The sequence below is a fragment of the Gouania willdenowi genome, chromosome 12, assembly GCF_900634775.1.
Source record: "Gouania willdenowi chromosome 12, fGouWil2.1, whole genome shotgun sequence".
NCBI classification, from domain to species: Eukaryota; Metazoa; Chordata; class Actinopteri; order Blenniiformes; family Gobiesocidae; genus Gouania; species Gouania willdenowi.
The window spans coordinates 365785-378677 of NC_041055.1; the positions used below are offsets into that span (position 1 = coordinate 365785).

General features: G+C 40.7%; 1 protein-coding gene across 1 annotated transcript in view; it reads left to right on the forward strand.

The window, feature by feature from the left end:
* The window catches only part of mamdc4 (MAM domain containing 4), a 36149-nt gene that overhangs the window by 14972 nt on the left and 8284 nt on the right, over positions 1 to 12893 (forward strand). The window contains exons 15-20 of the mRNA XM_028462772.1: positions 3297 to 3399; positions 3476 to 3580; positions 3694 to 3828; positions 11683 to 11810; positions 12428 to 12644; positions 12722 to 12859. Of these exons, the coding sequence (XP_028318573.1) occupies positions 3297 to 3399; positions 3476 to 3580; positions 3694 to 3828; positions 11683 to 11810; positions 12428 to 12644; positions 12722 to 12859 (826 nt within the window). The remainder of the gene's footprint in view (positions 1 to 3296; positions 3400 to 3475; positions 3581 to 3693; positions 3829 to 11682; positions 11811 to 12427; positions 12645 to 12721; positions 12860 to 12893) is intronic.

Consider the following 12893-nt stretch of genomic DNA (forward strand, 5'->3'; position numbering starts at 1 on the left):
CTTGGGGAACTGACTGAGCATGTGCAAACACATAAAAACACGCTATGGGAACAGAGGCAGAGCAGCAATGTGCTTTTGGGAGAGGCTGTGGCCTCCTTCTGGCTCCTCCTCCTTACAGAAGAGCGAGACTGTGCAGTCGTACGAGGAAATAGTGATGTTTAGTCATTATGAAAAGCACAAAATGCTAACATTTTCTAACTTATAGGTAATGTAGGCTATCGAAAATGGAAAAATAAATAATTTATAATTATATTATAAGTCAAACAAATAATAAAAAATAAAAGTATCAATTCACCCTTGGGTAGGCACTGCCTACCTTGCTTACCCCGACAGCATGTCACTGGTTAGCCCCACCCCTTTTATAAAAACTATCACCTGTGGGCTCTACAATCTGTGGGAGTAGGTTAGACTGAGAGAATAGTGAATATAGAGCTATAGTGAGTAATGAGTAGCTAGTTAGCATAGCATAGATTGTTCTATGGAGATTTCATAGTATAGAGTGGGCCTATCTTAACTGCTTCAGGAGCCCCACCCATGATACAGTTTGCAGGGGGAAGGAGGAGCATTGCTGATACACATTAAAAAAAGAATATACAAAGGTTTTTGAAATGCCCTGATCCTAAAATATTACTGTTTGTTTTATGTCACAGATGTTAGTTCTACCTCAGGTGTGTAGTAGAAGTTTAGGTTGGTTCTTCTTCTGTTGTTCTTCATAATGTAAATGGTGAAGGAACACTGCATCCAGCACTTAATGTATGGTATTGCAATAGAAAGATTTTTATCATACATTTACAATACGTCAACGCACATTTTCAACATTATCAATGATGTTCCTAATCATTTTTGCGTTATTGTATATGTTACACATTGTGGTTGGAGCAAATATTGAGATGGTCTATATCAGGGGTGTCATGGTTACAGCCCACATGCCAGACCCAGCCTGATTCTACGTCACATCCAGCCCATGGTTGATATGAGAGAGGGGTGTGTGTGTGCGTGTGTGCGCGTGTGCGTGCGCGTGTGCGTGTGTGCGCGTGTGCGCGCGTGCGTGCGTGTGTGCGCGTGTGCGTGTGTGTGTGTGTGTGTGTGTGTCCACCAGAACACAAAATGTGAAATAAAACCATCCAGTCATTTGTCTGTGGTCTGTGTAAGTCTGATAACACAGAGAAAAATGCTCCATTTCTAACGTTCTCCATTTGTGACATCACACATGAAATCTGGAATCAGTGTTGCCAGATCAGATGAACAATTTCCAGCCCAATCACATCTTAGAACAGCCCAAATGAATCTGGCAACCCTGTGTTTGTGACACAATGTGACTCAGCAGTTCTATGACCATGAATGGATTATTCCTGTAATCTCTACATGAGATGATGACAATAAAGCAACGTAGCAGCTCCGCTAAGTGTTTGAAGCTGCTGACTCAGCTGTTTTTGCTGTTGAAGCTGCTGTTGCTGCACGGTGCATACACTTCATCAAACACTGTTTTTCTGACTCACAACCACAATATCAACTTAAATATTCATGTGTTTTACTGGAATGTACATTTTTTTGTCTGAAAACAATAACAAGAGTGTGAGCAATATTTTGTTGTATTTCTAATTTATAAATGTAGACTATATGGATAGATAGGACAATGTTACGTGTTTAGAGGGTAACGTGCTTTAGGCTGATGTGTAATTATAGATCTCATTGTGGTGCTAATGATATTTATTTTTCATGTGCAGATCTTTATGAATCATTTCTAGCAGCATATCCATGTGTTGAGTCAGTGTTTGGTCTTTCAGGCCCAAAGTGGAATTTGGCCCCTGAGGTCTCACTTAAAAAAAAAATTGGCCCCCTGACCAACTCCATCCCCCACCACCCCCCCAACCCGGCTACAATCTCAGACTGTGCCTATGTTACTCCTGTCATGTTAATCCAGGCCCTAATGTCTAAAGGACATTAGGGCCTGGATGGACCAAAATTTTCTTCTTCTCAACTCAGACAAGACTGAGGTCATTGTACTGGGCCCACGACACCTTAGAGAAACCTATGCTAGCCTAACTGCCCTAGATGGCATTACTCTGGCACAAAGCACAACTGTTAGAAACCTTGGGGTTCTATTTGATCAGGATTTATCCTTCAACTCTCACATAAAACAAACTTCAAGAACTGCCTTCTTTCATCTCCGTAACATTGCTAAAATCAGATCTATCCTGTCTCAGGGCGACGCCGAAAAACTAGTCCATGCTTTTGTTACCTCTAGACTGGATTATTGTAATTCTCTTTTAGCAGGCTGCCCGAGCAAGTCGCTTAAGACACTTCAGCTGGTTCAAAATGCTGCAGCACGTGTACTGACTAAAACTAGGAGAAGAGATCACATTACTCCTGTATTAGCCTCTCTGCATTGGCTTCCCATAAAATATAGAATAGAATTCAAGATTCTTCTTCTCACTTATAAAGCCCTAAATGGACAGGCACCAGTCTATCTCAAGGAGCTTGTAGTGCCATACAATCCCCCCAGAACACTACGCTCTCAAAATGCTGGACTACTCGTTGTTCCATTCATCTCTAAAAGTAGTATAGGAGGAAGAGCTTTCAGTTATCAGGCCCCACTTCTCTGGAACCATCTACCAACCACGGTTCGGGGGGCAGACACCCTCTCTACCTTTAAGGTTAGGCTCAAAACATTCCTCTTTGGTAAAGCTTTTAGTTAGGAACCAGCTCATAGCTCATAATTAAGATGCAATAGGCATAGACTGCCGGGGGGGGGGGTCTGGCATGCTCGAGAGAGGTTGGAGAGGGCGTTAAGAGAGAGGTCATTTAGGCTAGAGAGGGACCGGAGAGGGTCCCATTCCTCTTTCAAACACTCCCTCTATGTCTGCTTCTTCCCTTGTGTGTTTGCTCCTGTTCTCCTTCTGGCTTTTGTCTTGCAGGTCCGTGGGATCCTCAGTGTGGAGTTACAGAGACTCAACAACTCTGTCTCCACCCTTTCCTCTGCACACACCCAACACAGCATAACGTGGATGGCTGTTCATCATAGGAATGGGATCCACACAAGGTTCCTGCTGCTTAACAGAAGGTTTTCCTTGCCGCCATGATGAATTCATGTTGGGTGTGGGATACATATGTATGTGTATATACGTATATATGCATATGTGTGTATCCATAAAATGAAGAGTCCGTCCTTAAGACTGCTCTACTGTAAAGTGTCTTGAGATACCATTGGTTATGATTTGGCGCTATACAAATAAAGATTGATTGATTGATTGATTGATGTTGTGATGATATTTAATACATGTGAATATCTGCAGCTGGTGTTTGAAGCTCAGGAACTGACGTCAGGCTCTGAAATTAAAGTGAGGAACGTTACTTTCCTGAGCTGTCACGCTGGATACTTTCCTTCCTCTCTCACAGGTAACTACCCTAAATATTAATAATGACGTATGTGAATTCATTTCCTCTCATCGTCTGTTTACTGTGTATCGTTGAGGACTGTCGTGTAACTTTGATGACGACCTCTGTGGATGGTATCAGGACAACAGTGACAGCTTTGATTGGACGGTGCTCAGTGGGATGGATCACACCATAGGGGCTGGTAAGATACTTTACAAAACACATTTACTATCTATATTTAGTGGGTCAGTGTCCCATGTTTGGGTCCTGACCCACACATTGAGAACCCCTGTCCTTATTATGTCTCTCCTCCAGGTAGAAGCCTGGTGGTAAACATGTGGAACCCGTCTCTACGTGGGTCCTATGGTCGTCTGCTGTCCTTCCCTCAGGCCCCGGGGTCATCAGATAGATGTCTGTCCTTCTTCTACAAACTCTACGGATCAAACCCTGGTGATACACAGTAACTCACAATAACCCACGAAAACTCACAATAACTCACAATAACACACAGTAACACACAGTAACACACAGTAACACACAATAACTCACAGTAACTCACAATAACCCACAATAACCCACAATAACTCACAATAACTCACAATAACTCACAATAACACACAGTAACACACAGTAACTCACAATAACTCACAATAACTCACAATAACCCACAATAACTCACAGTAACTCACAATAACCCACAATAACTCACAATAACCCACAATAACTCACAATAACTCACAGTAACTCACAGTAACTCACAGTAACTCACAATAACTCACAATAACTCACAGTAACTCACAATAACCCACAGTAACACACAGTAACTCACAATAACTCACAATAACCCACAATAACCCACAATAACTCACAGTAACTCACAATAACCCACAGTAACACACAGTAACTCACAATAACTCACAATAACTCACAATAACTCACAGTAACTCACAATAACCCACAGTAACACACAGTAACTCACAATAACTCACAATAACCCACAATAACCCACAATAACCCACAATAACCCACAATAACCCACAATAACTCACAGTAACTCACAGTAACACACAGTAACTCACAATAACCCACAATAACCCACAATAACTCACAGTAACTCACAATAACTCACAATAACTCACAATAACTCACAATAACTCACAGTAACTCACAATAACCCACAATAACCCACAATAACCCACAATAACTCACAGTAACTCACAATAACCCACAGTAACTCACAATAACTCACAATAACTCACAATAACTCACAATAACTCACAGTAACTCACAATAACCCACAGTAACACACAGTAACTCACAATAACCCACAATAACCCACAATAACTCACAGTAACTCACAATAACTCACAATAACCCACAATAACCCACAATAACCCACAATAACTCACAGTAACTCACAATAACTCACAATAACCCACAATAACCCACAATAACCCACAATAACCCACAATAACTCACAATAACTCACAATAACTCACAATAACCCACAATAACCCACAATAACCCACAGTAACTCACAGTAACTCACAGTAACTCACAGTAACTCACAATAACTCACAATAACCCACAATAACCCACAATAACTCACAGTAACTCACAGTAACTCACAATAACTCACAATAACCCACAATAACCCACAATAACTCACAGTAACTCACAGTAACTCACAATAACTCACAATAACTCACAGTAACTCACAATAACTCACAATAACCCACAATAACCCACAATAACTCACAGTAACTCACAATAACTCACAATAACTCACAATAACCCACAATAACCCACAATAACTCACAGTAACTCACAGTAACTCACAATAACTCACAATAACTCACAATAACCCACAATAACTCACAGTAACTCACAATAACTCACAATAACCCACAATAACCCACAATAACCCACAATAACCCACAGTAACACACAGTAACTCACAGTAACTCACAGTAACTCACAGTAACTCACAATAACTCACAATAACTCACAATAACCCACAATAACCCACAATAACCCACAATAACTCACAGTAACTCACAGTAACTCACAATAACTCACAATAACTCACAGTAACACACAATAACCCACAATAACCCACAATAACACACAATAACCCACAATAACTTACAGTAACTCACAGTAACTCACAGTAACTCACAGTAACTCACAGTAACACACAATAACCCACAATAACACACAATAACACACAGTAACACACAATAACACACAATAACACACAATAACTCACAATAACTCACAATAACACACAATAACTCACAATAACTCACAGTAACTCACAGTAACACACAATAACTCACAATAACTCACAGTAACTCACAGTAACCCACAATAACTCACAATAACTCACAGTAACACACAATAACTCACAATAACTCACAGTAACTCACAGTAACCCACAATAACACACAATAACACACAGTAACACACAATAACACACAATAACACACAATAACTCACAATAACTCACAATAACCCACAATAACTCACAATAACTCACAATAACTCACAGTAACACACAATAACCCACAGTAACCCACAGTAACCCACAGTAACACACAGTAACACACAGTAACACAATCACACAGTGGTGACGGTCTAGTTCCAGGAGAACTATATCTATATCTCTATCAATTTAGTTAAATTCCAAACATGTTGGGGAGAAGATGTGTTGGCCTCCAGGTAGATGTTTGTCCCTCTCATTGCTGATGGTGTCCTGTTCCTGTTCCTGTTCCTGTCCTGGCATTAAGGTCTCCACAGACTACAATGTGTCGTTGATTCAGGAAGTGGTTAATTTCTTCTTCTAGGATGGAAAACATGTCGTCTTTGAAACACGGGGACTCAGTTGGGGGAATGTATGCGGTACATAAGAAGATATTTTTCTCAGTAGAGGTGAAGTCCTTGTTTATTTCAAACCAGATATAAAAGGTTCTTGTCTTGGTTAGTTTGATGGAGTGGGTCAGCTTAGATTTGAACCATATCAGTATCTCTCCAGAGTTTCTTCTCTACTTTATTCCTGTTAGCTTGATGGATGGTACTACAAGCTCTCTGTAGTTTGCAGGGCAGCCAGTTGGAGCGTCTCCTCTTTGCCATGTCTCCTGTAGGACGATTATGTCTGTGTTAGTGATGTCTTTGGTGAAGTCTGTTTTTACTCTTAAGGCCAAAGGCATTTGACCTAAGACCTTGTATATTCCAGGATAAAATGGTAAAAGATGTCTTCCATTTTTATTGTGCAGTTTTTCAGGGGTTTTAGGGTTTGACCATGATTGTGTAGAGCTCACTCAGCATCTGGTGTGCGCTCAGATCGCAGAGTGGGGGCTAGTGCTGCTAATAGGCTGTGTGTATGTGTGGTGTGGGGTTGGCAGAAGGGGGTGGGCCTGGCCAGAGGTGTCCTGTGGATGAAAGGGTTCCTCTGTCTGCTGCAGGATAATGTCTTGGTGGAGCAGGTCCTCTGGGTATTGGCCGTGGTGGGGGGCTCCTGTTGGATGTGCTTTGTCTGCGGTTGAGTGCGATGTCATTCAGTGCCTTAGCAAACGTTGGGACTGCTGTCTTGTGGATGTGCACTTTGTCATGCAGGCTGTGCAGGTCCAGGGTGGGGTGGGGTGCCAGGTAGACATTTGGCTTCAGAGCACATTCCCTGGAGATTTGTGCATTTATTCTTTGGATGAGGGCAGGGTGGAAGTCACTTCTGGAAAACAGGGGAGAGATGACTACCTTTGTGTTTGGAAAGGTGGATGAGAATTTTTTCTGCCTCTCTCTTCATAGATTTTGCCACTTCCTCTCCCTGTGTTCTCAGGCCGTTAGTGCTGGTGTGGATGATGTGGCTGGGGGACCCACCCTAGGTGATCTTCTGTCAACAGATCCATGGCATGTTATGAGTTTTGGCATTTGAGTTGATGTGTATTAAAGCATTTAACATGTGATATTAAAGGTTTATAGTCCTTTTTTGAATAAAGAATCAACTCCAGGCATATGAGTAAACTCTAGGTTAAACAAGAGGCCCTGATTTAAACAAGAACACCACGACTAATTCCACAAGAATTTAGGTGCAGTATGGTAAGGATGGAATAACATGCCTTTAGACTGTGTCCGCTTTGTTCCCCTTGAGTAATAAATCCTGAGGCTCTGGAGGTACCCCATTCTGACACTAAGGGGACGTGTACATGTTTTGGAACACGATAATGTTTATCCAGCGAGTTACTTGTGATTGTGAGACTTGGGAAATCTTGAATGATTCCAGATGTCAGGGTTGTTTTCCACAGTGCTGTAGGGGGTGACAGGCTTAAGTTTGATTGATAGACTGTTTTTCCTTTACATCAACCCAGAACAGTGGATTCCTTATGATGAGCTACTGTTAAAAACATACCCTCAAAAGATATATTCCTTTGTTTTCCCCATTCGGGTTCAGAGTTTGCATCGATGTGACCCGCAGCTCTCAGCAGGTCTCATTTTTGTTACTTGTTCAGGACATTGATTGTATTAATAAACTGCATATTATTTACAAGTCACTTTTTCTACACCACCTTTTTTGTGATCACCATCCACACCACAAGAAACATCAGAGTTTTAAAGCTCTGTGATTTGGAAACAGTTTCTTCTCTTCAACATATCTACCATTGGAGTCTATGAGGAGGACGAGTTGTGTATTTTGTGTTGTTTCCTGTGGGTGGGGTAGTGTTGCTTGTTGGAGAAGGGGGCTGCTGGCTTTGTGTGTCTTTGTCTCGTGGTGTTGTGCTGCTCGGTCTGTCATCTAGGTCATCTTGGAGCTTCTGCAGTTATTCTCTGAGCTGCTTGTTCTCCTGTTTTGATGTCTCCTCATTGATTTTGTTTTACTTGGGCCCAGAGAGCAGACATGCCTCTCTCTCTGTCCGTGTTCATGGCTTTGGGTATGGAGAGATTTTAGTCCTCGGTCTGTCCAGATTGGAGCATGATGATTGTGTGCTCCATCTCCACCTGCCTGACTTCTAGCTGTGTGAATTTGTCTCTCAGCTCAAGGAGCAGGTTGGGCTTTGTGGTGCTGGATTCATCTTCAGGTTCTTCAGGGTTGTTATTAGCAGACAACAGGGTATCTGCTTGGTCTGTGGTGGGGGGTGTGTCTTCGTCTCCTGTGCCCTTTCTCTAATTCTGGAGAAGTCTTCTTTGGTGGGGCTGAGGTTACCCTGGATCATCACAGTTCCCTTCTTATAAAGATATATAATGATCATCTGGGTTTATTCTCACCCTCCGCTGAAACCACCATTTACCCAGGGGTGGAAAGTAACAATGTACATTTACTCTCATTGCTGTAATTGTGTAGCTTTTTTGTGTACTTCTACTTTTTTGAGTACTTTCTAAAATCTGTAATTTTACTTTTACTTAACTCAATTTAGTTTCAAGTAACAGTACTTCACTACATTGGAAATAGATTCTGTTGCACAATAAAATAAATCCTACACACTCATCCCACGCCTGTTTCCGTTACATAAATTACAATATTTAATTTCAAGTAAAACCATATTTTTCGTCAGTCCCCAGGTATTTACTGGTGAGTGCAGCTTTGTCCGCCCTCTCGCAGCACTTCATCATCACAGGAGTTTCCCGTGCGCCTCATGAGCCACTGTGCGTCTTTACACATTGTGTGCGCGTTCTTTTTTATAACAGCTACAGGTGTTGCAGCCAATTGATCAACAGTTTTGCACAATGATCATGTGATTTTAATTACTATTATTATTATTAATAATATAAAACTTATTTGTAGGCATGTGCACGCCACCCTGGGGCGTCGGTATAACTTTTCCCATCTTCATTTTTGTCAAATATATCCTTCATATATTTTATGTATTGTGAAATGTACAATGTTTGATTATTTCACACACACACAGTGAGTACAGAAAGTATTCAGACCTATTTAAATGTTTCACTCTTTGTTTCATTGCAGACATTTGCTAAAATAAAAAAGTTTATTTTATTTCTCATTAATGCACACTCAGCACCACATCTGGACAGAAAAAAACAGAAATGTAGAAATGTTTGTAAATGTATTAAAAATAAAAAGTGAAATATCACATGGTCATAAGTATTCAGACACTTTGCTGTGACACTCATATTTAACTCACATACTGTACATTTCTTCTGATCCTCCTTAAGATGGTTCTGCTCCTTCATTAGAGTCCAGCTGTGTTTAATGAAACTGATTGATTGATTAGGAAAGGCCACATCTGTCTATATAAGACCTTACAGCTCACAGTGCGTCAGAGCAAATGACAATCATGAGATTGAAGGAACTGTCCAAGGAGCTCAGAGACAGAATTGTAGCAAGGCAAAGATCTGGACAAGGTTACAGAAGAATTTCCTAAGAGCACAGTGGCCTCCATAATCCTTAAATAGAAGAAGTTTGGGACGACCAGAACTCTTCCTAGACCTGGTCGTCCAGACAAACTGAACAATCGTGGGAGAAGAGCCTTGGTGAGAGAGGTAAAGAAGAACCCAAAGATCACTGTGGCTGAGCTCCAGAGATGCAGTATGGAGATAGTTCCACAAAGTCAACTATCACTGCAGCCCTCCACCAGTCAGGGCTTTATGTCAGAGTGACCCAACGGAAGCTTCTCCTCAGATCAAGACATATGAAAGCCTGCATAGAGTTTAACAAAAACACATGAAAGACTCCCAGATTATGAGAAATAAGATTCTCTGATCAGACCAAAATGTAACTTTTTGGTGTTAATTCTAAGTGGTATGTGTGGAGAAAACCAGTCACTGCTCATCACCTGCCCAATACAATCCCAACAGTGAAACATGGTGGTGGTAGCATCATGCTATGGGGGTGTTTTTCAGCTGCAGGGACAGGACGACTGGTTGCAATTGAAGGAAAGATGAATGTGACCAAGTACAGAGATATCCTGGAAGAAAACCTCTTCCAGAGTTCTCAGGACCTCAGACTGGGCTGAAGGTTCACCTTCCAACAAGACAATGACCCTAAGCACACAGCTACAATAACAAAGGAGTGGCTTCAGAACAACTCTGTGACCAGTGTTGACTAGTCCAACCAGAGCCCTGACCTAAACCCTACTGATCATCTCTGGAGAGACCTGAAAATGTCTGTCCACCAACGTTCACCATGCAACCTGACAGAACTGGAGAAGATCTACAAGAAGAATGTCAGATGATCCCCAAACCCTGGTGTGGAAAACTTGTTGCATCGTTCCCAAGAAGACTCATGGCTGTACGAGCTCAGAAGGTGTTTCTACTCAATACTGAGCAAAGGGTCTGAATACTTATGACCATGTGATATTTGACTTTTTCTTTTTAATACATTTACAAACATTTCTACATTTCTGTTTTTTTCTGTCCAGATGTGGTGCTGAGTGTGCATTAATGAGAAATAAAATCAACTTTTAGATTTTAGCAAATGTCTGCAATGAAACAAAGAGTGAAACATTTAAATAGGTCTGAATACTTTCTGTAGATCTATTTCACAGAGCTGTCTTTAATTTCATCCTTCTCCTGTTGGGGGCGGAGTTTCCCGTTTGTCATGATTTAGTGCGTACAGCAGGGTCAGAGCTGCTGTGCAGGTGGAAACATTATCTCACTAGGTTATTTACAGTATATATATATATAGAAGTCCCAAACACAGTTTATAAACGAGGCCCCTGAAGAATGTTTGTGTTAGTTGTAAATATCTGCACTGACACAAACACTGTTACCTCATTATTTCATTAAGCATTGTTTAATGTTTTATTTGATGTTTATTCACAATTTATGCATAATCACTGTAATCTGTTCATTAGACAGTTTGTTTTAAATACATAGATGCAAACACAGTTTTTGACATTCCACCTAGACTGTTTTATAGACTTTATAAAACATACTGTACGCATTTCTTGCTTTCAGGTATTCTTAAAGATATGAATTATTCTCTTACTGTAAAATGTTTTATTGGATGTTCTGACACATTTGATGTATTGACACAAACACTGACCTCATCGAACTGACATCCTAGACATCTATGTTATTTTATTTTTATTTATCTAGGTTAGCCACACCATGTCTTGTTCTTATGAACATTATTTTGAAATGGTGTTTTTTAATAAATAAAACAAAAGTAACTAAGTAACTTTTTAAGTGACCTACTTTTTACTCCAGCAGATCTTTACATCAGTACCAGTATTTCTACTTAAATAGATTTTGTCTGTACTCTTTCTACCCCTGCAATTATGATGGAGGTCATCTCTATCTCTATCTGTGACTCTAACCTTAACTAATCCTAAACCTGATCTCATCCTCCAGGATCTCTGAACGTGAAGCTCCTCTATGATGACGGACATGAAGCCATGATCTGTACCAGGACTGGATCTCATGGGAACCAGTGGCACGAGGCTCACTGCTTCATTCCTCATCAAATAGAGACGTACCAGGTAAAGGTTTTCTAAAATAAAAGCTGCTTGCTGTTGATTTATTCTCATAATGTCTGCATCTTATTGTGAAAAGCTAGTCGTGAACTTTAGTGTTTCCTGTGTGTTCCTGTATTTGTATCTTATCACATGTTCATGTTTCACTTATACTCAGAGATAAGGTTTAGATTTTTACTATTTTATTCATAATCACTTATCATATATGTTAGAATAGATATAGAGACATAGATATATAGATAGTTACATAGATCTAGACAATGACAAATACCGACATATTTTAATGTAAATTGAATGACATATACTTTAAGATACAAACATCTGTATTGTCCTGCTTGTTTAGTTTACTTTGTTATTGTTTGTGAAATAAAACAGGTATAGAGACATAGATATATAGATAAGATAGATATTATATAATGTCATAGATATAGAGGAGATACAGTATATAAATAATGACATGGATAGTGTACATAGAGATATAGATATATACAGTATATATAAAGATGTATAGCTGATAATGAATGATTCTGTAATGAACATCAGGACGTTAATCATTCATTGAATATCCTTGAGATAATAGTGTTGATATGAGCTTTAACATCTAACCTCCTCTTCTCCATCAGTTGGTGTTTGAGGCCGTACGTTCAGGCTTTGATGGCCTGGTGTCCATAGATGACGTGTCATTGGTAGAACGTAGATGTAGAATGACTAGAAGCTGCTCCTTTGAGGGAGAAGTGTGTGGATATAAAAGCTCTGGATCAATGAAGTGGCTCCACCTCAGAGGACAGGACGCCACCAAGCATCGACCTGAGAGGGACCACACGTTGGAAACCACACATGGTGAGATGGTTGATGAGATACCACAGCTGTTGATAACACAGTAGAGATGCTGTGACTCCCTCTACCATGTCCACCAGGCTCCTACATGCTGCTGGACACCAGTGAGTCCCTCCTCCCCTCAGGAGGCTCCGCCCTCATCACCTCCCCCTCCCACAAAGGAACCGCCCACACTGACTGTCTCAGCTTCTGGTTTCACATGGGCGGAGCCAAACCTGGTGAGAGACACTCACACACACACACACACACACA